This window comes from Carettochelys insculpta, chromosome 1 (assembly GCF_033958435.1).
Source record: "Carettochelys insculpta isolate YL-2023 chromosome 1, ASM3395843v1, whole genome shotgun sequence".
NCBI lineage: Eukaryota > Metazoa > Chordata > Testudines > Carettochelyidae > Carettochelys > Carettochelys insculpta.
The window spans coordinates 283,425,931-283,452,578 of record NC_134137.1 but is presented as its reverse complement, the minus strand read 5'-3'; the positions used below and the strand labels follow the sequence as shown (position 1 = coordinate 283,452,578).

Genomic DNA, 26,648 nt, shown 5'->3' with positions numbered 1-26,648 from the left:
CAAAGGAACACTGCTGAATCAGATTTTTGCCCCATTTTGGGCATTCTGAAGTAGAGTCATGATTAATGTGAAAGTTTGTAGTGACTTCAAGTTCCCACAGAAACTTCTTGAATTCCAGTGTTTTGCAGCTGCAAATGAATGCTGAAGTGTTGGGATAGGTCATGAGAACAGGGAAATAAAAACCAAATTGACAAGTCTGTTAATTGTCTTTTGGAGAGAACTCTATAATGTAGAGATCATAAATAGTGAAAATTTTAAGCCAAGTTCCTTTTTTGAAAAATGTTTAACAGTAAAACATGTCATGCTAGTACCGAAGCTTCAGTTAAGCTGCGCTATTGTCCAGGTGAAAGCTTCCATCCCAACTCTAACCTGTGGGGGGCAGTATTGGAAGGGGTGTGCAACAAGGCCAAGACAACGCTGCAGGACAGCGCATTTTGTTGTTTCAGGGCTTGCTTCCTTTGCTTTCACACGTCGTCCCCCAACTGCAGGGAAAAGTGGAGGGGAGGGTTTAGAGGGAATCGGGTGCTATGCAACTGCAAGCTTTGCAGAGTTGGCTTGAGAACTGCTCTCTTCCTTCAGCTGCTCCATGGCTTCACCAAAACTCTTGGTAATCTGTGGTCATCTGTATCCCCTTTGCCTGAAGCTCAGATGCTGAGGAGCTTGTCTTGTCCTTCACCCAAAATTAATAGGCTGGTCCAACGCCCTAAAGTGCCACCTTTTGCTACTTGGAGTGCTCAGCTGCCAGCCTTGCTCAGCTTTCTCTTGGGCTCTAGCAAAGCCCTTCTGCTCATTGGCCTGAGCATCTACTCCAGCAGGTCTCCCGGCCTTGTCAAACGATCAGCTCCTTTGTTAGGGGCTTGTGGAGCTTTAATGTTCCTGTGAGCTGCTTCGGCCAAAGCTAATCTTGCTTCCTGTGTTCCCAAGCTCCCGTTCCCTTTCAGTACAGGGAGCCTCTTGAATGTCCAGGCTCCCCCTGCTTCAGTGGCAGACGATACAAATGACCTGAGTCAGAGCATTTAGGAACTCTGGGAACAAGGAATCGGCCACAGAGCGCACTCCATGTGACAGCATTTTTTCCTTTAAATCGTTATTAAGAGTGAGAGAAACACCGCTGTGCAGTGAGTGTAAGCGAAGGCCCTGATCATCGCAGATGGGATGCTAAGGGCTGGTTCTGTATGTGGAGTTTCTGATGGTCACCACTCCACGATGCTGCTGAGTTCCTGAGCAAGCTGCAGTCTCACTGCCCCCACCACCCTTTTTTGGGTTTTTTTGGCCCTGCCCTGATGGAATTTGGTTGTGGTTGCCTCTCTCAGCTCCTTTCCTCACAAGGGCTACGTCTACACTAGCCCCTTTGTTTCAAAAGGGGCATGGTAATGAGTGAGGTTGGAAGATGCTAATGAGGCACTGCCATGAATATGCAGTGCTTCATTAGCATAACAGCCACGGCAATTAGAAAGCGCCGCTTTCAAATTGCACGCCACCCATGTAGATGGGGCCTTTCAAAAGGAATCCCCACCCCCTGGCCCCCAGACTTCGAAAACCCTTCATTCCTATTTGGTTTTAGGAATAAGGGGCTTTCGAAGAGTGGGGGATCCTTTCGAAAGGCCCCCAATCTAGACGAGTGGCACATGATTTGAAACCAGCACGTTTGAACTGCGGTGGCTGCCGTTATGGTAATGAGGCGCTGCGTATTCATGGGAGCAGCTTATTAGCATCTTCCGACCTCGCTCATTAGCATGCCCCTTTCAAAAAGAAGGGGCTACTGTAAACATAGCCAAGGGCAGGGTGTGGTTGAGGTCAGAAATTCTAGTCAGCGTGTATTTCCCCCATCACTATTCCATGGAACCAGGTTGTAGGGATCCCAGTGAAGTGTCCAGCTCAGGAGAAGGGGAAGCCTTTTAAGGGCAGGCTAGAGCAGCAGATTTCAGGGAATTCTAATACAATGCAGTCAGTGCAGGGTCTCCTATCTCATTCCTAAGGTTTGGAAAGGAGGTTCCAAGTGAAGCTGCAGAATTTGGTGGGGTGGACCCTCGAACATAGAGAGCACTTTGAAGGGCATAGCTTACCGCTTAGCAACAAGGAGATGCTGCTCAGTCCCATGTTTCAGGCTTCATTTCAAACCCCCTTTTTTCTCAGCTGGTTCATGCACCTATTGCTGTTCTGGCTGGGTGGGCCGGGGGGAGTTGGTCAGAATGTTTTTCAGTGATGTATTGGATTCATGTTCTTCAGGGGAACACCACCTTGGTGTGGGCAGTGGGTACGAAGCAGGGAAAGTTTTGTTTTTGGCCTAAACAGTGAACACGGTCAAAGCATGAGCCTGTGAAAAGGGGGAACCTGTTGCAGCTGTAACTTTAGCAGCCTCTACCCCTATGCCTGTACAGTAGTACCAGAGGCCAGCTGGCTTGATACATTTCAGGAGAGGATGAGACGGTGGAGGGACCAGGGTGTAGCTGTAGTTAGTCCTGTAATGGTTCTTTTAGCATAATCAGCCCTCATGCTTCAGGGCACGGTGAGATTGTGTGTACAGTACAGTGACGCAACACTGGTGTTGATGTGTGCAGAGGTTGGATTTCCTCTGATTTACCATTGGCCACTGCCTGAGGTGGGATTCAGAATGAGACAGAGCAATAGGCTGGTTCAATGCGGTGATCCCTGTACCTTGATACCCTGTCTCTGGGTAAGAACGGAGTTGGCTGACTCTGGAGTTACTGGCCCCTTACTGTGCCGGTGAGCCCCTTAACTCATGGAGAGGGGGTATTCAGTGCTTCAGAGCCAGCTGGGGCACCTTTTACCTGAACTTTTTCTCTCCTCTCTCTACAGACCCCACCGTGCTTTGGATTCCTGCTCCTTGGCCCGTCACACGCTGCTGCAAACTCTCCACCAGCTGTAGTAGAAGCACAGCTGTGCCCTTCCCCTTCCTAGGACTTTTATCAGCAAGAGCTCTTAGCCAGCTGGTGGGAGAGGATGGTTGGTGCCCAGGGCAGCCCACTGGCTGGCTCTCGCGGGGGTGCCTGTCCTTCTGCTTTAACAAACTCGGAGGAATCCTGCTGATAGTTTTTTTTACTTTGGTTTTTCCCTTTTTTTTTTTTTTTTTTTAAATTGGAGGCCCCACGTCCAAAGCGAACTCCAGGGCAGGCAGTTGTGCCAGAACTTGGCTTCCTGGGGCTCCTCCTTGCTCTCCAGGAATAGGAAAGATGGGCTTATTGTGCTCAACAGGGCTGGCTCCATCGGCGTTGTGCTCGAACGACTGTCTTACAGAGGGTGCTGGACTGGGGCTTTCGCTGAAGCAGCAGCTGACCCAGCCGCAGCTTTTGCATGGTGCCGTGGCTTCTACCTCGTGCTGCTCCGGGCCATGGAGCTGGCAATAGCAGAAGTGGTGTTACTGCTACATGATTATGGGATTGTCTGGCTGACTCTTGCTGCTCCAGGGTTGGAAGGACTGGGGATGCTCCTTCCTGGTCTTGTAACAGGCCCCTCTCCCCCCTGTGACCTATCTGTATTTTAATCTGCTAATCCCCAGCTGTGCTAGAGGGGATCTCCCTCCAGTAGGGTTGAGCCCCAGGATCTCTGCCTACTCATTGTGATGCTGCCACAGCCAACATTCCCCCAACAGAGCTTCCCCATTAAAACAGGCTTGCTTTAGAACTGACTAGAGTCAGTTGACTCCTGGAGCTGGGTCCATGCTCAGTGCTCACACCCGGGGAGCAGTAACAAAAGGGGACTAATGCTTGGGAGCTGGAATCAGTTCCCATCAGCTAGGCTCAGGGCTGGGCAAAGTGAAACATTGGTGGTTTCAGTGACAGGAATGAGGTGAGGGTCTCTAAGCATCTCTTTGTACCCCCACATGACACAGTAGGTCTGAATGCTTCCTAGTTATGCTGGCACTTCAGTAAGTGACCCTATACACGTTAATGGCCGGGGAAGGGCACAGCTGGGTTCCTGCCCACAGGCTGTTTCCTTGGGGGCTGTAAAGGGGAGGAGGTGAGGGCCTGTATTACAGTGCGCCCCTCAGCTAGTTCTCCAAATTCCTGCCTTATTTCCCAGCTCCTTATTGTTCCCCAGAGTGCAGGTCTGGGAATTGTGCCAGAAATATTTGCCAGGGGAAGTGGGCCAGGGGCCTCCTCCCTCTCTAGGGCAGCTCAGGAGCATCTATCTTGGGCACCATAACACTGCTGCCTCTGAGGGGGAAGTGGCTGTAACGTGAGCTGCACGTTTTGCCTACTGCAGAGGCTGAGGCTAGCTTGCATGAAAGCTCCATGTTGAAGCATGCAGTGCTGAGCGAGGGGCAGGGACTCCATCCCTTGCATTGCACAGGATTCATGGGGCGGTGGGAGGCAGTTCTGACAGACAGCTAACTTCTGCTGGCTGACCCAGGTGAGTTGCTTCATAGGGTGTGGCTTTGATGGTGGTTGCTGTAGTCCAGCGGGGTGGTTGTGACCTAGCACAACCGGTGGTAGTATCTCACCTCTGGTTAGTGTGCTCTTCTCATGCTCCGGTTCACTTTTGTACTATATTTAGAGGTACCCCCTGCACTTAGGGGGCGGGGTCTGTCTTCCAGCACTAGTTCCTGGGGGAGCCAAGGTTCTGTGCCACTTACACAGAACTGAGCTGTTGCTGAGGGTGAAACGCTGCTTGTTGCCGTTGGTTTCTAGACACTGCCAAATGCACACCTTCAGCTTGGGGCTCTAGGAGCATGGGGGCAGCGGCTGGGGTGAACCATAGGGCCCCTGAGCAAGCTGGCTTTGCTAGTTGCTTTAGGGGAAGGTTAGGCAGAGTAAAGTGTGGGAAGCAAGACAATGGTGAACCCCTGCTTGTGTAACTTTGTATCTGGGGCCTGCTGTCACCCATCTGAGGGCTAGGCCCAGGGGTTAACTGGGCTGTGATACACCTCTGCTCACATTGCTGCCAGGTTGATAAGCAAGGGGGAGGGGCATGGCTGGGCAAACTCCATCATGCATAGGCTTGCCTGAGCGTCTAACTCAGGAGCAGGCACAACAGGGGCCATGCTCCCAATCCAGCGAGGCAAATGTCCAAATGTGGCCTGGGACAGCCCTCAGGGTTGCCGGTGGCCCAGAAGGACCCTTGGGCAGGATCTCTGCTGTCTACACCCCTGCATGTGGGTAGTCCGTGGGGCGGAGAGGAATGACTGTGCTGCCCCCTCCGCAGCACAAGCCTCACAGGTCCCAGTGGCCAGAAATTTGCAGGCATAAGTAGCTTGTGGAACCCCCGTCTGGTGATTTTGAGTAGCAGGTGGAAGCGCAGCAGGCAGGGAGCCTGCCTAAGGAGCCCACAGGGCTGCTGGCTAGGAACCATGTAGGGTAAAGACCTCCTGGCCAGAGCCTGCACTTGGCACGCGAGCTCCCTGCCCCAGATCCCAACTCCAACCTCTGTGTACCTCCCACATGTCAGAATGCATCCCTGCCCTCCCCTGTCCCTTACCCCAACCCTCTGGGCACCCAACCTCCATCCATGACACTGCACCCTCTCCAGGAATAGCATAGGAGAGGGTGGCCTTGGCCCACTTACCAAGTTCTTTGTGTCTTGTCCCCCCCCATCAAAAAGTATTCCCCACCTCCACTACAGCTACAGCTGCTTTCTAAGGTGCAGTTCCTATGTGCTAGCCCCGGCCAAGACAGCCATTAGGGAACTGAGTGGGTAGCTGGGGGAGACAGTCTATGGCCTTGTTACAGGAGGGCCTGGAATATGTCCTTTTTGCCACACAGAAGTAGCTCTGGGCTTCCTGTAATAGCTTTCCAGACCCCCTCCGTGCTGGCCTTAAGGCTCTTAATACTGCAAGGAAAGTGCATTTTTCTGACCTCTTCCCATAGGTGAAGCTGGTGTTACTTGTACTGGGAGGGAGAAGAGGCTGCGTGTATGTAAAATGGTTTACTGGTCCAGAGGCAGACAAAGTAGTATGGCCTGGACTAGCACCTGCAAACTAAACCCCACCCAGCCTACACCTCACTCTTCTCATCCAATCACCCCACCACTCCCACTCCAGCAAGCCCCGAAAACCTAGGCAGCTGGTGGGGTGGGGGGGAGGAGTGGTGGTAAGTGATGTTTGTGCTCTGGGTCTCTAATGCGCAAGGGAGCATGGGAAATGGTAATGACTATTAGACTAGAGCTGGTCTGAGGCAGTGCCAGAGGTCACCTGGGTGCAGGCCTAAGGGGAGGTGCTTGGTGGGGTCATAAAGAAGTGAGAGAAATTCTACCTGCAACCATGAGTCCTGGGTCCAGTCCTAGTTTGAGCTGAGGTTCTAGGCATTTCCCACATCTTGCCTCCTCTTGTCCCCCGTGAGTGAGTCTGAGGCAGGGTCCTGTCACGGGGCAGTCCAGCCTCCATGCCCAGCAGCTATGACTGACAGGCTGCTGGCACAGACCCAGGGCTTCCTGGCTGTTGGTGCTGTATCTTCCTATGCCAAGAGAATGGGCTGCACCTAACCCTCATGGCATGCTAGTGCTGGCATGTCATATTAAAGTCACAGCAGCGTTATTTAGTTATGGGCTGGGGGATGTTGCTAGGGGTAGAGGAGCAGATGCTTTGGACAGCCACGTTCTGTGGGGAGCTATTTGCTCAAGCAGATGCTTTATGTCAGTGGTAGGCAGCATCAATTCTCGCAGTGCCCATTGGCTGGGAACAGCGAACCACGGCCACTGGGGGCATGAGGGGGGGCACCGGTGGATGGCACTGCATGCAAGCCACAAGTTGCCCACCACTGCGCTTTACCCGAGTAAAGAGGCCAGAAGGTGCTCATGTACAGACAGGGAACAGAGAAAGGAGGCCCCAAGGGAGGTTTAGGCTGGACATTAGGAAAAAGTTCCCAACTGTCAGGGTGGTCAAACACCAGAATAAATTGCCAAGGGAGGCTGTGGAATCTCCATCTCTGGAGACATTTAAGAACAGGTTAGACAGACGTCTATCAGGGATGGTTTAGACAGTACTTGGTCCTACCATGGGAGCAGGGGGCTGGACTTGATGGCCTCTCGAGGTCCCTTCCAGTCCTAGTGTTCTATGGTTCTAAGTCCCATTCAGTTACAGCACAGGCAGCCAGGCAATTAACTATGGAAAGTAGCAGCGCAGTCGCCTCAGTCGCTGGAGCTCAGAGAGACACGTTGGGTGAGGGAACTATTTATTGGAACGGCTTCGGGGGGTGGGAGCCTAGCGTTCAAGCCACTGGCAGTTGCGCTCAGCAACGGTGTGGGACAGCTTCCGTAAGAAGTGGTTAAAAGGATGGGGCCTTTTCAGCTTGGAAAAAAGCCTGAATGGGGTTATGATCATGGGCTATAAAATAAGAACTGCCACGGAGCCCGTGAGTGTTACACACCTCTGCACATAGAGCCCCAGAGGGCAGCCAATGAACTTAAAGCTGCGGCTTTCAATGGAACAAAAAATGTGCTCCACACAATGCCTAGTCAAGATGTGGCACTTTCCAAGCCAGGGTGTGAGGGACAAAAATATAACAGGCTTCAAAAAATAATTAGGTACAGCCAGGGAGGCTGGGTCCCTCAGTAGCTATAGACCAAGAGGGTCGGGGGGGCAGCTCCATGCTCCAGCTGGCTCGAGCTTCTGACCACTAGCAACTGGGACTGGGTGACAAGAGCTGATAAACTGCCCCTAGGCTGTTCCTTCCTGTTACCAGCCAGTCAGAAGACAGGCTACTGGGCTCCATGCACCAGTGATCTGGCACCCATGGCCAGTCTGTCCAGCCACTCCCTGGAGGTTGCTGGGTGAGGCTCATCCCATTGTGCCTTTTCGGCACTACCAACAATGCAGGTTTGGGTGCCTCAGTTCCAAAAATGTGTCTAACCAGCTTCTATTGCAACCATGTCAGCTAACAAGAGCTGAGCAACACATTTGTATGGGACTGGTTTAACAGGCAGTTTATTAGTCCAGCAAGGAAGACGGTTGCTTGGGTGTTTTGGATATGGAATGTGCCATAAAGGGCTTTCGCCAGGTTGCCTGGGAGAGGCTCCTGTTCAAGCATGGTGGGTGTTGATGTGATGTGCTTTCTTAGCAAGCGTGAGACTGAAAGGTGAGGGTTAAGCTGTGCCCAAGCCAATGCCCAGCAATAGGTGGCTGGTGGGGGTGGTTTGAAGTGGGGAGCCCAGAACAAGGTTGATATTATCTAGTGTTCTGCAGGTCCCTTTACCGCCATTCAGCCAATGCCTTGAGACAAAAGTTGGCACTGGTGCTTAGGGAGAGAACAGGAACATCCCCACCTGCCTCCCTTTGTCCCAGGTCATGGACATCCTTCGAGTTACATAATGGAAAATCAAAGCAAGTCACTCTTTCATTAGGCAGCAGTTTAACACTCCTGGCCTCTGCCCTGATTTTGAATGGAAGGGAGCGTTCAAAACCCTGCACAGGGACCGTGGTGGGATGTGGAAAAGTTAATGCTATCAGCAAGTGTTAGCTTGGAACATGTTGCTTTGGGAAGTCGTCTCCTCCCTGATGTCGCAGTTATAGCTGCACCGACTGGCCAGAGTCTGTAATGCACCAGAAATACAATTCCTGCCTTGCTGCCCCGCCGCGTGCAGCACCTGGCTCCCCTCCCCAGCATCACACACAGGCTCAACTGGGCTGGTGCAAATTCCTTCTTCAGTTCTGCAGCTCCCCATGGCTTTTGCTGCCTGCAGCACTGCTCACACTTGAATGGCAAACAGCTGTTCTGCCTGCCTTCCTCCTCCTCCTCCTCCTCCTCCAACGCCTCCCTATGTACATCCCCCCATCCACACACCCCATTCAGTTTCACGCCTGCAAAACTACACTCATCCCTCACTATATGAGCACCATTGGTTCCCAACTTTCTGCTCGTGGGTGAAAACTTGTAAGAGGGACACAATTGCCATTAAATACAGGTAAAAGTCCCTGATTGGGTCCTAGTGCTCTTAACTCAGCGAAGGTGTGGCAGCAGGTAGGGCCGCTTTGGAAAGGTAAGTGAACCTTGGGTTGGGGAGGGGCGGTTAAAGGCTGGGGGCAGTTTGAGGGTTAAAAACCTGGTGGCAGGTTGGGGGCCATGGTGTGGGCAAGGGGTTCAGGTTGCAGCAGGTTGGGTGTGTGGGGCTGGGGCGGGGTGGTCATCAGGCTGTGGTTGGTGAGCTGGCAGGTTTCAGGCTGCAGTGATTTCGGTGTGTGGGGCCGGTGGTGGGGTGTAAGGCTGTGGCGGGTTGTGGCTGCAGGAGCCAGTGGAAGGGTCAGGCTGCGGTGGGTTGGAGCTGCAGGGAGGAGGTAATGCTTGTGTTAGTGGGGGGCATTCACTCATCTAGTGGACAAACGGTGTGTGTGTGTGTGTGTGTGTGTGTGTGTGTGTGTGTGTGTGTGTGTGTGTGTGTGTGTGTGTGTGTGTGTGTGTGTGTGTGTGTGTGTGTGTGTGTGTGTGTGTGGGCCGTCCCTCGTTTTAGCGAGTTTAACAAGGAATGAGTGTACGTGCCAAAACAGCAAGAGAGAGACACAGCAAGAGCGTAAGCTGCAAACATTGCCCCAGAGAAGGGAAATCCCAAACCCTTGTGCGCCTGAACGTTCTAGTCCAGCTTTGCTATAAATAGCGACCCCCATAGCCACGTGGAGGGGGCCTGGCAACTGGCAACCCGCCACCAACACTGCCTTTAAACATCACCCTGGCGGTGGGAGGCACACCTTTGTGAATCTCATGGGTGCCACCAGGGAGAGCCAACTCCTCAAAGCTCTGTATGCGTGGCAGGAGGCTGTGCAGTGCCTGCCGGGGGATCCTCTGTGACGAACAACCCTGCACGGGCTAGAGGGGACATGGACTGAGGTGGATAAAGGGCCTTGAGCCACAGGCTTTGTCCAGCTCAGCTTTCTTTGGCTCTGCTTTATTGTCCATGTCAGTCACAAGGGCAGTTACACACTTGTCTGATTTCCTTCGCAGGGCTCAGGTCCCTGGGGGGGGGGGGGGGTGGCAGACCCCACGCGGCTGGGGAGTGGTTAGAATCACAGTGCTATGTAGGTGGGTGTGGACGTGCTCCTAGGTGGGGTAGACACGGTACAGTTGACCTTCTCTGGACAGTGGCTGGCAGCTGTCATATGACTCTGCCTGTGCTCATCTTCCATGTCTTGGTCGACTGAGTGCATGGGCAGCTTGGCTCGGTTGCTGCTCCTGCGATGGGGGAGTGACCCGTCTTCGTCATAGTAGCGCTGGAATTGGATCGGCCGTGTCCGCAGTCTGTAAGTGACAACCAGGGCCAGGGCCACCAGCGTGAGGAGAGCGGCAGCGACCCCAATGCCTACGGCCGAGTGACTGTGGCCGAGCTGGTTGTGCACAGGTTGTGCGCTGCTTGGAAGGCTGGCGGTGTGCTCTGCTGAGCACTGCCCGGTGCCAGGGATCTGGCACTCCAGCAGATTCTCATTCTGGGGGATGACGCAGACTCTGTACTCGGTCCCGGGCCGGAGATCGTGGAGTGTCACCTCAGCCAGCCTCCCCATCACCCGCAGCACCTGCTCATCCCGGCCAGCCGTGTACCGCACCTCAAACTGGTCGTGGTCACCAGAGAATGACCAGCTAACCACGAGGGACGTGGCTCCCTTGGTTCTGATGCTGACCCTGCTGATGTGATCAGCCAAGCACGGGTCCCACCTCTCCAGCACATGGTGATGGAAGGTGGTGGAGCTCGCACTGCTCCTCGTGGTGATTAGGGCGGCGGAGGTCGTGGTGGCAGCCGTAGTACTAATCCTTGCAAGAGGTTTGTCTCTGGATGGAGCAGTGGCCATGGGTGTATTTGTGTTTTCGGGGAGGCTGAGGGTGGTGGAGTCCATCCCGTAAGGTGGACAAGTCAACTTCTGTAACTGGGTGGGGAGAAAAGAAAACCGCGTGAGAGGGAATATGAGCAGGGATAACTCCTTCCCATCAACAGGCAGGGAACAGCCCCGCCATCCTGCACTCCCATCCCAAACGGGTGGGAGAGTCTTTTGAGGGGGTTAGGACAGGAAATGGGAAATGCCTGGTCCACCTGGAAATGTAGAGAGGGGCTTGGTTAATCTGGAAGGATAGAAATGACCCAGGTTGGAACAGGCTCCGGGTACCAAGCTAATACTGCTGACACCAGCTGTCTGTGAGTCTTTTATGGGCAAGAATGTTAGAGTAGCTCCATTTTTGGATGCCCACATGTTTCGCAACCAGGACTGGCTCAGCTCCCATGGCCTGTCTCCATCTGCCAGTGGCATGTGGGCCTGCTTTTTGTGAACTGCTCTGGGTCCCCAAGGAGGCCAACAGCCAGCTGAGCTGGGAAAGCTGATGGGAGGTTGAATAGCTGTGGCCCAGCTTCCCCACAAGCTGAGACAGACGGCTATGCCGCTCTTCACCTGCCCTGCGCTTCAGGTGAACAGGGAGAGAGAGGTGTCAGGGGAGAGGCAGAGTCACAGGCTAAGCCTGAGGTGCTGGAGAATGAAGAAGGGTATGGCAGAGAGGGGAAGGGGGAGACAGGGCAGAAGGAGCTGTGCTGGTCTCTGCATTAAGCCAACAGGGGCTTGTATTTTAACACTATGATTGTTCTTATTCACGCCTTGCATAATGTGGAACCTGGAGCCTGCCGTAAGCTGGGGCTTGCTGCAAACACGGGCACCCAGTGACTTCTGCACGGCTGGATGGCCTCCGCAGCCACCCCCTCACCCAGCAGCCCTGACTGCTCCCCACAAGACCTAGGGAGAGCAGGGGCAAGCTGGCGCTAGAGAAGGAGGAGGACAGACAAGGACTGAGCAGAGGGGAAAGGGAGGAAAAAAACACAATAAACAGAGTGTGCATCTGCTTCCTTCTTTCCCTCACCAGCTGCAGAATCCTCCCTGTGGACACCTTCCTCTTCCCCCCCGACCTCAGCCACTGAGACACCCTAATGCCAGGCTTCCCTGTTAACACACGTCTGTCACTGTCAGATTTCTTGTGAGTGCCCCAGACCTTCACCAAAAAGACCCACCTCCCAGCTGGCAGCTCTCCCAGCACCCAGGGTCATGGACAGGGTTCTCGCTTGTTTATTCCATCCAGAGGTGGCATGCATTTTGTTATGTGCACCAAGCCCTGCAGGGATGTGCACCCCACAGTGGGTGGCTGTGCGCATTCAGGTAATCGGCGGGGCAGCGCCTGAAGCGATCTTGGGTGGCCGCCCAAGCATTCAGCTTACGGGGGTCACGAGCTATCATCAGCTGCAACCAAAAGCAGCCGTCTTCAGCCCTGTTGGGGGCGGGGGCTGTGTTTTCAAGCGAAGGGCTGGAGTTTTGGCTTCCCCCAGAATGGGCCCGTGAGAGTAATTTAGTGAATTGTCTTCACTGCAGCACATGGAATTTTCCATGTCCTGCCCGCACACTGGCCAGGCCTCACCCTGCCTGGAGAGCCACAAAACCATTGGTGACCTCACTCGTCCCCCTTTTAAAGTACGGGTGCAGTGAACAGCGGCTCCCCCTGCAGCGCTACCCGCCCTTAGGGAGAAAGGGGGGGGGGTGCCTCTCGGACTGGAAATCCCATGCACCCCAGTCCCAGGCCCTTTCCCCAAACTGCAGGCTGGTACCTCGAGGTTTACCAGGAGCCGTCCCTGCAGTGCCTGGGGGGAGCTGCACATCACGGGGCTGCGTTCTTTCCGGAGCACGCGCTTCTGCCAGGTGCGGAGCCAGATCAGGCTGCAGTCACATCGCCACCTGTTCCCTGTCAGATACAGCCTGGAGAGCGACTTCAGGGAGGAGAGAGACGGGAGCGACTCCAGGCTGTTGTTTCTCAGGCTCAGCAGCTCCAGCCGGCGGAGCCTGGTGAAAGCTAAGGCAGTGACCTGCTCCAGGGCCAGGCTGTCCAGGTACAGCTGGCTCAGGGAGCGAAGCCTCCTCCCAAAGGAGAGAGAGGTCAGCTTCCGGATGGGGTTACCGCTCAGCTGCAGAGTGGCCAGCATGGGCGAGGCACGGACGGCTGCAGGCACGCTCACCAGCTGGTTCCAGTCTAGGCGGAGGGCCCGCAGGTTGCCAGGGAGGGCTTTGCTGGACATGTTGCTAATACGGTTGCCGCTCAGGTAGAGCCGGCGCAGCAGCGGGAGGCCCTGAAGGGCTTGGTCAGAGAGCTCCAGCAGCAGGTTGTTACTCAGGTCCAGGACGCTGAGCTGCTTCAGGGAAGAGAACGTACCTGAGGGGGGGGAGAGAGAGAGAGAGAGAGAGAGACAGAGAGACAGAGAGACCCAACCCAGCAGGTCAGCCCAGTGTCAAATGTTCCGTGTGCCGATCATCTCTGATCCTTGTCCCCCTCCCCCAGCCCCGAGTTACCCCCTCCCATTTTCCCCTGGGGAGAAGGAGGTGCTGACTTTGTGGCCTGGACATGCGACACCTCCTCGATGGCCATTCTGGACCCCACCCTTTCCAGTACGGGGGAACAGTCTTCAGCCTGGGACAGGGCCTAGTTGAGAAGACATGTGGGGCTGAGACGGCTGGGGGCTCCGTCTGCTGGCTCATAGTGGTGCTGGGGATCTATCCCAGCAGTTTTCAACCTCTCCGGATGACTGCTTTGCCTCGTGCCCCCTCAAGGTTTATCTCACACAACTGGCTTTTAAAATCAGGCATAAAAATACACATCTCACAGCCGCCCTATTGCTGGCAAACAGCCGACTTTCTCCTTCCCCCCCATCTCATTAGGAAATCAAATCACTTGGATTATCAGGATAGTACTGACATTTCAGGGTGCGGTATTCAGAGCAGTATACACTTTTCCATATGAAACGCTACTTTGTTATGCTTTCATTAGTGCTTTTATGTAGCCTGCTGTAAACGAGGCAAGTATCTAGAGGTGTTGATGTGCCCTCTTGGAAGAGTTCTGCGTAACCCCATGACACATGCCCCACTGGCTGAGACCCACTGGTCCATCTATCCAGCAATACCTGGCAGGAGGTTGGCAATCTGGTTGTGCTCCAGGTGCAGGAAGATCAGATTTGTCAGGTTCTCAAAGATCCCCTCTGGGAGCTGCTCCAGGAGGTTGTTCTCCAGGTGGAGGTGGAACAGATTCTTCACCCCTATAAAAGCTCCTGGCTCCACCTGGCGGATGCCACAGCTGCCAAGGGAAATGGTGCTGACCTCCGGCAGCTCTGGGAAGAAGCCTGCTGAGAGGGTGCTGAACTGGTTGTGCTGCAGGTCAAGCTCCACTGTGGCACTGGGAATGCCCAGGGGACGAGAGACTAAGCTGGCATTGGCGCACTGGACAAACCACTGGGAGAAGAAGCAGGAGCAGTTCACCGGGCACTGGGCATTGCCTGGGAGCTGTGTGACAGCCATGACTGGAACCCCCAGCAGAGCGAGGCCCATGATCCAGAGCCTCAACATGGTGGTTTCTCTGCAACATAAAAGCAGGTGCCAGTGAATCAGATTTCTACATATTGTGAAAGGGCTGGGAACAGGCAAGGTCACATCTCATTCAAACCTCTCAGAAACTGTCCTTCCCTATGCTCAATTCTCCAGGGAACGTGTCCGTGCCACTCGTAAGCTACCCATTGCCCACTAAAGGGCAGTTCCACTACTCAGCAGATCTCACCATGAGGAGATGTAATATAATGCAGCCAACATGTTCCCATCCCACCAAGTTCAATCAACCCTTGACTCAGTCTGAACAGCTTGTCTTAACCCTTCTGGCTTGCTCCGAGAGATGGTGTACATGCGCCTCGTCTCACTCGGCTTTGGCGGTTGGCTGAGCAACAGGAACGCTGTTATTTTAATCCTTTCCTGTAGCCCCCGTCACTGATTTGGGCAGCATTCCCGCCACTTTATCAATAGGTTTCTATGCCTGAGCACTAGCAGAGAACACAGCGCTCGGAACCAGTGACATGGCTCATCTGCTACCAGCTGCTTGGAACGGTGTCCTGTGAGGGTCCTGCCTCAGCACAGGGGCTGTGCTAGATGATCTCAAGCTCCCTCCTAGCCTATGTGGCTGACCTTCGGGAACAAAGCAACGGCTGTCGCCAGATCAGCCCATTGCTCCATCCTGTCTGGTATCCTGCCTCCAACTGTGGCCAAGACCAGATGTTTTCAGTGCCATAGTTTAAGGACATATCTTGTGTTGTGGCAGGAGCTGCTGTAGTGTCACGGACATTAAGGCCAGAAGGCCCTATCAGGACCGTCTACTCTGACCTCCTGCACATTGCAGCCACCGAACATCACCCACCCACTCCTGTGCTAGGCCCCTGACCTCCGGCTGAGTCTCTGACCTTCTCAAGTCATGATTTAAAGACTTCAGGTTACAGAGAATCCACCACTTACACTAATTTTTACCTGCAAGTGGCCTGTGCCCTATGCCGCAGAGGAAGGTGAAAATCCCTCAGAGTACCTGCCTAAAGAACCTGGGGGAAAAAAGCTTCCTGACCCCAAACAGGGGGATTAGGCCGTCTCTGAGCATGTGGACAACACCCATCAACCAGACACTGAGGAACAAATTCTCTGTAGTACCTCAGAGCCTTCCCCATCCCACGTCCCAAGACCAGTCATTTGGGATATTTTCCATGGCAGATGCAGCCGGGCCACAAACTATTTTAGGCAGTTTTACCAGCCCATTCCCTCCACAGACGTTTCAAACTGTGTTGAAACAACAGAGAAGTGGCCGTGTTAGTCTGTACTCCAAGAAAACAAAGCAGCAGAAATGTGGCACTTTAAAGACTAACAAAATGATTTATTCAGTGATGAGCTTTCGTGGGACAGACCCACTTCTTCAGATCACCTTCATTTCCAGTACAGACTGACATTTATAAGTACAGAGGACCAAAAAAATTGCAATAAAAACTGACAAATCAAGTACATAGGACTGAAGGAGGGGGATGAGGGATGGTAAGTGTCCTGCCCGAGATAATTACGAGCATCAAAGGAAGAGGAGAAGCAGGCCTTGTAATGGGTGAGGTAATTGATGTCTCTGTTCATATCACGTGTTAATATATCAAATTTGAATATGAATGCCAATTCACAAATTTCTTGCTGTAATCTGTTTTTAAATTCTCTGTGCTCTAGGACACAAATTCTCAGGTCTTTCACAGAACGGCCCACTGCACTGAAGCGTTCACTGACTGGCTTATGTGTATTGAGTTTCTGATCTGCTCTGTGTCCATTTAGTCTTTGGAGAATGTTTTGCCCATTCTTTCCAATGTACATAGTGTCAGGGCATTGTTGGCACATAATGGCATATATAATGTTGCTGGAAGGGCATGAGAATGTGCCTTTGATCTTGTAACTAACATGGTTGGGTTCAGTGATGGTATCCCCAGAATAAATATGTGGACAAAGTTGGCAGTGGGATTTGTTGCAAGGAAAAGTTCCAGGTTTAGTATGACTGTGGTGTAGCCTGTGATTGCGGTGTATCCAGAGTCTCAAAAATAACTTTGACATTATAATCAAGCCAGCTGACAAAGGGGGTGCTATAGTCACCATGAATAAGTCAGACAATGAACAGGAGGCAGCTAGACTATTCTCCAACACCACACTTTACAGACTTCTTTCCTCTGATCCCACTTTAGAATTCCAAAAGAAACTACACCATCTACTTAAAGAACTCCCTGCCTCTGCTCGAGACCAAATTCACTCAGACACCATATGAGTCCCAGCCTGGATTATTCTATTTGCTGCCTAAAATCTACAAACCTGAAAACCCAAGACACCCTATCAGTTCAGGTACTGGCACCCTTACTACTGGACTGTCCAGCTATGTAGACTCCTTCCTCAACCCTATGCCAACAGCACTCCTAGCTATCTCTGCAATATCACTGACTTCCTGAGAAAATTACAAAACATTGGAAGCCTTCCTAACAATTCCATCCTTGCCACCATGAATGTAGAGGCTCTCTACACCAATATTCCACATGAAGATGGACTCCAAGCGATCAGGAATACCATCTCTGTTGCTACCACAGCAAATCCAATGGCTGACCTATGTAACTTTGTTCTCAACCACAATTATTTCCAGTTTGGGGACAATTTATGCCTCCAGATTAGCAGCACTGCTATGGGCTCCCACATGGCCCCACCGTATGTTAACGTTTTTATGGCCAACTTAGAATAACGATTCCTTAGATCTCATTCTGTTACCCCAACTCTACTTACTCTACATTGATGACATCCTTATCATTTGGACCCAAGGTAAAGATACTCTAGAAGAATTCCACAGAGATTTTAACAACTCGCACCCCACCATCAATCTCATCCTTGACTATTCTACATGAGAAATGCATTTCCTGGATACCACAATGCAAATCCTGATGGCTATAGAGACACCACTCTCTACCGGAAACCCACCAACTTCTACACTTACCTACACGCCTCCAGCTTCCATCCAGAAAGCACCACCTGATCCATCATTTATAGTCAAGCCCTTAGATACAATTGAATCTGTTCTGATCCTATGGACAGAGATTGAAAACTTCAAGACCTCTACCAAGCATTTATAATACTGAATTACCCACCAGGAGAAGTTAAAAAAACCAAACTGACAGAGCCAGATGAATACCCAGAAACCAGCTACTTCAAGACAGGACCCAGAAGATCAACAACAGAACATCACTTGTCATCACCTATAGCCCCCAACTCAAACCATGCAATGAATCATTAAAACCCACAACCTATTCCAGAGCATGATGCCACTCTCTGGAAGGCCCTCGGTGACAGGCCTGTTCTTTCCTACAGGCAACCTCCTAACCTGGGAAAGATTCTCACCAGCAATCACAGGCTACACCACAGTAATACTAATCCTGGAACTTTTCCTTGCAACACATCCCGCTGCCAACTTTGTCCACGTATTTAGTCTGGGGACACCATCACTGAACCTAACCATGTTAGTTACAAGATCAAAGGCACATTTTCGTGCCCTTCCAGCAACATTATATATGCCATTATGTGCCAACAATGCCCTGACACTATGTACATTGGAAAGAATGAGCAAAACATTCTCCAAAGAATAAATGGACACAGAGCAGACATCAGAAACTCAATACACATATGCTGGTCAGTGAACACTTCAATGGAGTGGGCTGTTCTGCTGAAGACCTGAGAATTTGTGTCCTAGACCACAGAGAACTTGAAAACAGATTACAGCAAGAAATTTGTGAATTGGAATTCATATTCAAATTTGACATACTAACACATGGTATGAACAGAGACATTGACTGCCTCACCCATTACAAGGACTGCTTCCCCCCCTTCCTTTGATGCTTGTAATTATCTCAGCTAGGACAATTAATATCCCCCCTCCCCCTTCTTCAGTCCTATGTACTCGTTTCATCAGTTTTTATTGCAATTTTTTTGGTCCTCTGTATTTATACATGTCAGTCTGTTATTGGAAATGAGATTGATCTGAAGAAGTGGGTCTGTCCCACGAAAGCTCATCACCGAATAAGTCATTTTGTTTGTCTTCAAAGTGCCACATTTCTGCTGTTTTGTTGTGTTGAAACAAGTTAGATGTCCCCCTTCTTACTGGTCCCCTTCAAAGGCTGTCCCAGAACTTCACTCCACTGATAGATAGAAACTTACATTCAATTTCAAGCTAAGCTTATTGATGGCCAGTTTATATCTATTTTGTGCTTATGCCAGCATTGGCTCTGAGCTTACTTAGCTCTTCTTTGTCCTTGGTGTATATCCCTCAGCCTTCTTTTGGTCAAGCTAAACTAGCCACACTCTGAGCCTCATCTCCTCTCAGGAGGTAGCTTTTCTGTTCTGTGGCACCTCCTAGTAGCTCTTTGCTACCCCCTTTCCAGTTTGCATCCACCGTTAAAAAAAAAAAGGAGACCAGAACTACACACCCTATTCTACTAGAGGTCTCAGTGCTCTGTACAATGGTACTAATCCTTCCCTATCTCTACCGGAAATGCCTCCCCTGACGCATCCTAGGGCTGCAGTAGCCTTTTTCTTGGCCACATTACACTGGTGGCTCAGTGTCTCCCTGTGATGAATTAATACCCCTAGGTTGTTCTCCTGTGTCCTCTCCTCTTAAAACTGTGGCACCCATCATGCTAGCCATGAACCACACGTGGCTATGTGGCTGGTTGAATGTGGCTACTTGGCTTGAACGGTACATATATTTTCAGAATAATGTGGCTAGTTCGTTACAGCATTAGCCACTGTAGTGACACAACTGGTTAGACACCACAGGCTTAAAATGGTTTGTATAGAAGCTGGTCACCTGAGCATCCCTTGGGATCAGTGCTGTGCCATATAGTAGACCTGACCTTAATAGCTACTCTCCGGTCCCAGGACAGGCCTGATGTCCGAGCTGGTTACTACTCTGCCATGAGGAAGATCCATGGTTGACTCCCTGTTGCCCTGAGTGTTCCCAGTAGACCCTGCTGTGCCTGAGATGAGACCCAAATCCCATCCCTGGTCCCCAGAGCTGGGCAGACCAGAGGTATTCCAGAAACCAGTGCGGTGGCCGACACTTACTGCTCTGGGCTCCCACTTCAGGAGAGCCGGACAGGAGGGGTCTCACGTAGAGTTAATTAGAGAAAGTTAATTAGTCATATTTAATTATTCATTTGTATCAGTTTATATTTGTACAAATTCATATCTAGTTCTGTTATAAACTGTAAAATCACTTGAACAAATCCAAACTTGTACCAGACTCCATATTGTACCAGCCTCCATACTGCATTCTGTAAGTTCTCTTGGGGCTGAACCCTTGCCTAGTTAAGTGACTAGGGTGTGAATTGTAGAATTGGATTAGATGTGTAAATGGGGTATGTATGATTGATCCTCAACGCCAGCCTGTCCTGAAGATCAGACACCAGTGGCTGAAGAAGCTGAAAAAGTGCAGACACCACCCTGAAGGTGAGAAAAGCTCCACCCCAAAGACAAAAGAACAAGGTCCCACAAAGGACACGCAGGAAAGTCATGTCTGGACATGACTCTGAGGCACCATGACACAGCAGGATCCATAGGCTACCATCTAGCCTGTATCCTATAAAAGAAGGGGTGAGAAGGAAGGACCTCTGGGTAACATTCTGCCTGCAACATCAAAGAGCATCGGTGCACGCCCGACAGAGACCCGGCTCTTCCTTGTGCCCAGCTTTCCTGGCCAGTTAGCCACCACAAGCTATGAACCCAAGCTGCCAACTCAGGACTGGTAATTAAGCAGCAGCTGCAGAACATTTGGGATGTGTGTGGGTGTGTATAAAGGGTATGTAACTAGGTATTAATTACTCATAATAAAACGTGGCATACTGCCTTGTCCCCTGAAAAAGATCCTGTCTGTATTTTCTGCATAACACTCACCTAGGACGATATTTTGTTCCAAAAAATTTGGAGGCTTTCCTGGGTGCCAAGTGGCCTGAAATGATCACCGGGACTCGCTCAGGTTGGCGATGGATTTTCGGCATTCCATGTCAATGTTCCCCTGCCAGGGCAACGTGGCACCAGAGGGACACCGTCAGTCAGGTCAGCTATGTGGCTGGGCAGCTTTACTGGTTGCTGTCCTGCCTTCCTTTAGTTTTTTCTCCCCACCCCGTTCTGCTCCCTGGGCCTATGGCCTTTGATTTCCAGTTCAGGCTACTTTCCTCCTCTCCCACTCCCTCCGGATTGCCTCCCGCCCCCACGGATAGAGACTCACGTGGAGTCCATCAGCTTTACACCACCAAAGCCTCTGGTTCCTACTGTCTCTCTGACCGCTCCTCCCCATTCTCTCTGCCCTGGTCTCGCTCCCTCCCTGGCAAGGGGGCATTCTCCCCTCTCCTGCTCAAGCAAGATTGTTTAGCTCCGAGCTGCAGATTGCACGGGACTGGGGGAAGCCTGAGCTTCCGCCTTTTGTTCACTCACATAAACTAGAGTGCTAGAAAAACGCTGACTCTGCAAGTCCAGCCCTGTGGTCCCCTGTCATCCCGCCCTTGGTTAAGGTTTGCCTACACTCAGGGAAGTCTGGGCTGTAACATGGCTCCTGCGAGATATAGAACACCCTGTCCCAGCCCCAGCCAGTCACAGCCCCTATAGCGTGGGGGGTGGGGAAGTGGATTCTGCAGTGCTGGCTCTGTCCGGCCCAGCCTGGGCGCAGCAGAATCCCTCTCTCTGGTGGGGAAAGCAGGGGGAGCAGAGCAACTCGGGGATCCCAGGGTGCTGAGTGAGGATCTGGTAGGACCTACATCAGGGTTGGAGCTGGAAATTGAACACACTGGAGACAGAGGTCCCTGGGCAGAGGAACAAGCTGGGGACTTCAGGATGATGTCCCTGGTCAAATCACTTCTCTAGCTGCATCCCTAAAACTCCCCAAAATCACCAGTACAATCCTTCACGAACGGAGATTATCCGAGTCTGTCTGGGATTCTCCTCTCCCTTCCCACAGCCCTTTCCTCAGTACTGACCTTAGCTGCTTGAACCCTGGGACCCCGAACCTAGAGAGGCTGGTCTCACAACCTCCGCTGGGGCCCAGTACGCCCAGCGTGCGTGCACACATGCACACGCGTGCGCACGCACGCACGCGCGCACACACACGCACACACACACACACACAGAGCGCTGGGGTGCCCCAGGGATCAGTTACGCCACTGGCATCTGCGGTATTACTCTGGGCCCACACCAGCTTCACTGAGAACCAGGCCCTGGCTGATGTGAGCCCTGCGCTGTGCAGAGGCCCTTGACCCAGGGGACTCGAGGCTGGTGCAAAATGCCCCTGCAGCTGGTTAGGCTGAATTTAGTACAGAGTGAAGAGAGGCTACCGAAAAGAAGCTGCTGTTCCCTGGCTGCAGACACCTCCTTAGCCAGCGATGGCGGGGCCACTTCAGTGCCCAGTTAAGGTACGGGGGGAAGCAGAACTCCCACTCATCCACCAGCCCATCCCCTGCCCCTTAGCTGGCACAGGGAAACCGCCCCCCCCAACCAACCCCTGCCCTGCTTCCATTTCAATGTACTGTATCTGCTGCTTGGGCACCTGCAGGGCTCTGCCCCGTCCCAGGGAATCTAACTCACGGTTTCCCAAACTGGGGGGGGGGGGCGTGAAGAAATTCCAGGGGTGACCCAGCCCCCCACATCATTCCCCCCCACCTGAAGAAAGAGCTGCTGTTTGCTTCTGGCTCTCAGGCCCTGCCATTTTACATGGGAGACCTGGCGCAGCTGCTGTAAAAATCAGGCAGCTGGCAAAGACCCACATGGAGCTAGCTGCCTTCTGCACGGGTGAGTGAGTGTGGGTTTGGGGGGCTGGGGGAGAGGAGGAGAATGGGGTTAGATGGGGGGCTGGGAGTGCCTGGCTCCGGTGAGAGGGATGGGGTAAGAGCAGGGGGGCTGGTGGTGCCTAGCTTTGTGGGAGGGGAGGGACTCAGGTGGGCAGCTTGTGGGGCTCAGGTGGCTGGCTGGCTTGTGGGACTCATGGTACTTTGGCAGCGGCCCTTGGCATCACCGGGCTCAGGCGGCTGGGGCTGGTAGCTGGCCCTGGTAGTGCGGGCTTGGGCAGCTCAGGCTGGTGTGGGTGGGTGGCTGGCCTCAACAGTGTGGGGCTCAGGGGGCTCGAGATGGCAGGTAGGTGACTGGCCCCAGCAGTCTGGGGCTTGGTTGAGCGGCTAAGGCAGCTGGCCTGCGGCTGGGGCGGGCAGCTGGTCCCAGCAGCATGGGGCTCAGGTAGCCAGTGGGCGGGAAGGCGGCTGGCCCAGGTGGCTGGCAGGGGGGGTGGCTGGCTCATCCCAGTGGCTCAGGGCTCGGGCAGGTGGCTCTGGCAGCCCAGGTCTCAGGTGGGTGGCTGGTGTGGGCAGCTCTGGCAGCTGGCTTGGGGTTCAGACAGTGGCCAGATGGGGCTGCACCAGGCACCTTCAAGGGGCCAAGAAAAACTATTTGTGCTTATTCTTAACTTTAAATAACATTTTTATATCAAATCTTTGTGTTTGTTTTAAATTACGAATTGAAGTCTTTGTTAAAGGGGGTTGGATGATGGTAAAGAAGAGGTGAGGGGGTGGGAGGGTTTCTCAAAAATCAAAAGGGCGTGTGATGCCAAAAAGTGGGGAACCCCTGTGTAGCTGCTGTCTCTTTCTGACCCCCCGGAGGGATCTCATTGGGGTGGTGCAGTTAGCGCCCTGCCCTGCCAAGCTGAAAGCAAAGCAAAGCAAGCCACTGGTTCCCCTCTCTTGCTCGCCAGCCTGCCTGCGGGTGAGGCCCAGCCATTGCTCCTGCCATTGGCTGCTGCCCAGTGTGCCACGAGGGAGGAGTGGAAGCTACGTTTGCTCCGACCGAGGGGCCAGGCTGGGGACACGATGCAAAAAGGACCTACCTTCTATTTCATTCCTGGGACCCTGTGTGCAGCTCCCCGGGACACGGAGGCCACGGTGGCCATCTGAGGAACAGGAGCCAGGGAGCCCTCAGGCCGCAGCTACCTAGAGAGGAGCCCCACCCTGCACTGCAGCCACCCACACAGGGGTGTCACCATTCTGCCTGAAGGGCACAGGCAGCTCTGAACCGGCTAATTGGGCTCCCTGCGTTCTCTACCTTCCCCATCAGCGGGAGGCTCTGCTCCATCTCCTTCTGCAGCCAATCAGCCCTCTGCACACTCTGTGTGCCTCTCTCCTCCCAGCCTCTCCCCATCCACCCCCACCACGCCCCACTCCCCGCTCATGGGGTGGGCTCTTTCACTCTTCCCCAGGCGGCGGCTCCCCCACCACACCCCACGTTCCCTTTTTAACCCAGGAGCCTGATCCTGCAGCCACTCAAACGCCTATTGGATTAGCTGCGACTCCCTCTTGGGTGCGAGTCTGCGCTCACTCCAAGCTTGTCATCTCTTGCGTTGCTGCAAGCTCCGTGGGGCAGCTCCGCTCTCCAGTGAAGCACTAGGCTGTGAGTGGCCCATAACACGACAGGGATGGCTTCCCCTCAGGCTGCACAGCTGTGCTCCCAACCAGGTTCCACAGAGGAGCAATTCCCCTTGCTGTCTGCTAGAAATACTTGCTCTGTGTTTGCAAAATAATCCATTTACAGCAGCTATTTCCAGGCACACAGCGTTTCTTCCTCGCCAGCTCTGCCTGGCCTCCACTGGACCCTCCCCCGCCTTCACTGCCCTGTATCGCCATTGCTCTCCAGCTGCCTTACCTGTCCTGGGAAATGGCTCTGCTGAGGGGTGTTTGCTGCACAGCTCCAGGGCTTTACCCTTCTCCAAACAGCCCATGCACTGCTGCTACCCAGTGGAGTGATTTTCCTTGTGACTCGTCCCTTGTCCAGCTCAAATGCGACCAACCCGCCACGTAACCTGATGGAGGAAGCAGAGCTGGGACATGAGTTGTTTCCGCCTATTGTCTGCAGGCAGAAAGGATACAGATGAGCTGGAGAAAGTAGAGGCAGCAAGAAAAATACAGCCACCAAGTTTGGAACCAACCATGCATTAGTGGTTGACACACCTGAGCCAGCTGGGCCCACCATCAGCCTTGGCCTCATTGGGGCATGAGCCAGGTTTGAAAACCAGTTTCTTACTGGCTCCCTCATTTGCCCCCAGAGCAAGCCAAAACATGATAGGCTGGCTTGTGCTGAGCCCACCAAACTGGGCTTCATGGCTGATTCCAAAAGCGTATTCTGGCCTGGCTCCCACCCACTGCAGACAGCATCCACTCATCTCAGCTCTGTGCTTCGCCAGCTGCCTGCAGGCTGGGCCGCCGGGCTGTACCTGGGCTATCCGCTCAAGGTCAGTGAGGAGATTCAGGCCGCTTAGAGGCTCTGGTAGCGACCAATGTGACCGGTCTCCTCTAAGGCAAGGCAGCCTGGCGAGGGCACATCCCCCCCTTGCTCTGTTCCCACCACGGGCAGAGAGGGCTGTGCCGACCAGCGCTCCCTGTGAGCTGAGCGCTTGTGCAGCCGCCCAGGAGAGAATCAGGCGCTGCCCTGCTGGGTAGCAGAGCGCCCACAGCCGGCAGCGTGTGTCTCTGTTGTGCTGCAGAGCCACGCATGCCTTGGTGCACATCACTCAATTTATTCTGCCCATGGATGGGAAAAAGGAGCAGGAACGCTGCTGCCAAGTGACCACCAAGGTGCTGGTGCTCAGGCGTGGATTCACTGTGAGACCCGCTCTGTGAAGGCAGGGGGCCTGCAACAACAGAGGGCCCCAAAATGTAGGCCCGGGAACTAGGGCTGCAGGTGCTGTAGCTCTCCCACATTTTACATGGGGCTCTGTTGCTGCCCTGTGCCTGGAGCTGCAGGCTCAGCTGCTGCCCCCCACTTGGGGCTCGGTGGGGCTCCAGCTTCCATGCCTGTCTACATCCTGAGGGAGGCGCCCTGAAAACAAACCTGTGCGCAGAGCCCCACAGCGCTGTACTCCTGTTCCTCAAGTTACAAACTTCCGGCTTATGAATGTTTGTTCCACCGATGTGCAGTTATACCTATTTTTCAACTTACAAACCTATTCGCTACAAAGAAGAACCAACCTGCCTCCAAGCGTCCGCTTTGCAAGTAACAAATACGGAGGAATACAGCAGTACACAGCATGAGGCTGACTTGTTTCCCTCCTCCCGCCATTTCCTGGGAGTTGGGAGCCAGTCACAATTTTTTTACATTGGAATTAAAGGGAATTTCATTTTTGATTTATGAATTTGCACCTTACAAACAGTTTTCATGGAACGAATTACGCTCGTAAATTGAGGGACAGGTGTGTAGCCACCATTGCTGGTGCCGATCTATAAAGCCTGAAATGGGAATGGCCCCAACCCCATACTCACAGGTCATGGAGCTTCTCTGTTATCCTACCAGATCCAGACATGTCGATGGTTTGTCCACGAGCACCGTGGAGCAGAGGGGTGTCAATAGTAATGCCTTGCCACCAGCGCCTTCTCTTGCAGGCAGTATAGCTGAGTCTGTTGTGGCTTTGCATGAAATGCTGTTTCCAAAATCTCCAGTCACAAACTGGTACCTTCTCCTGGGAGGTACATCATGTACTCTACAACTGAAGCTTAAATAGTGTCATCGCTGGCTAGGAACTGAGGCAGCAACGACTTCCTGACAGCAGACCTGAAAGAAATATCTCCTGTCCTAATGGGACTTTCACTCTGAAGCCTAATGAAATCACTTTGAATGTCAACAATGTTGTTAACAATTTCCCGTAAGAGGAAAGCAGATAGCATTATGGAAGGTTGCACCATCGCCTCTGAGCAGCCTCTCCATTTGGTATCAAAGCTGGACAGAGGTTGGGTTGTAGCTTGAGCTTATTTTTTTCCAGCCTGACATGGGTTTAGCTGAATGGCTTACTTCGCTTCCTGCTTGGTAATGCCGAACACACTCTTCCCTTTCTGGCACTGTATTTGTGACCTTACAGCTACCTGGTGACGGGCACACACGATTAGACAGAGCTGGCATCAGCCTCTGCAAAAATACAGGCAGGAAATTGCTTGGATTCCTACCTGGTGTCTCTAGGACCAGTGGCGGCACCGAGAGTGGTGGAGAACAGGCAGTTGCTGAGTCCCTTGATAAGATCTGCCTCATGAAATTGTCCAGCAGTGAATTTCTAAAAAGGTACCCACCCAATTTAACCCACTGTCCTAGAAATAACCTGACCCCTCCACACACTAGGGCCCAGTAAGAGCCACAGCAGAACAGACAGCATGTGACTCTATTGACTGACCTGCGTCTGGCTCAGAGCCAGAGACCAAGAGGGAAATAGTTATTCTGTCCCCACAAAGTTATTCTGTCCCCCTGGCTCTCAAAGGGGATTAATCCTGCCCAGCCTCCTTTTCCCAGTTAGGGACTCATACAGCTCTGGCCTGGC

General features: G+C 52.9%; 2 protein-coding genes across 3 annotated transcripts in view; one reads left to right on the top strand and one right to left on the bottom strand.

Moving 5' to 3' along the window:
* RANGAP1 (Ran GTPase activating protein 1) overlaps window positions 1–8,868 on the top strand; it is a 29,939-nt gene extending 21,071 nt beyond the window's left edge. For both annotated transcript variants that reach the window (XM_075009880.1, XM_075009873.1), the window contains exon 16: window positions 2,821–8,868. In XM_075009880.1, coding sequence (XP_074865981.1) covers window positions 2,821–2,890 — 70 coding nt within the window. In that variant the 3' untranslated portion in view covers window positions 2,891–8,868. The remainder of the gene's footprint in view (window positions 1–2,820) is intronic.
* Window positions 8,869–8,968: 100 nt separating this feature from the next.
* On the bottom strand, window positions 8,969–24,109 carry LOC142021256 (uncharacterized). Its single transcript, XM_075009866.1, has 4 exons — window positions 23,993–24,109; window positions 13,861–14,309; window positions 12,517–13,115; window positions 8,969–10,804 (listed from the first exon to the last, which is right to left on the bottom strand). Exons 2-4 carry the CDS (start codon window positions 14,297–14,299, stop codon window positions 9,953–9,955), a joined length of 1,890 nt encoding a protein of 629 aa, XP_074865967.1. The 5' UTR covers window positions 14,300–14,309; window positions 23,993–24,109; the 3' UTR covers window positions 8,969–9,952.
* Window positions 24,110–26,648: the final 2,539 nt, after the last annotated feature.

Bases quoted from the DNA above. Each gene is read 5' to 3' on its own strand.
- LOC142021256 (XM_075009866.1), bottom strand. From the start codon at position 14,299: ATGTTGAGGCTCTGGATCATGGGCCTCGCTCTGCTGGGGGTTCCAGTC. The intron at 13,116-13,860 runs GTATTGCTGGAT...CCCCCCCCTCAG, and splicing joins GATTGCCAACCTCCTGCCAG to GTACGTTCTCTTCCCTGAAG. The intron at 10,805-12,516 runs GTACCAGCCTGC...CTCCCCACCCAG, and splicing joins GGCTCCTGGTAAACCTCGAG to TTACAGAAGTTGACTTGTCC.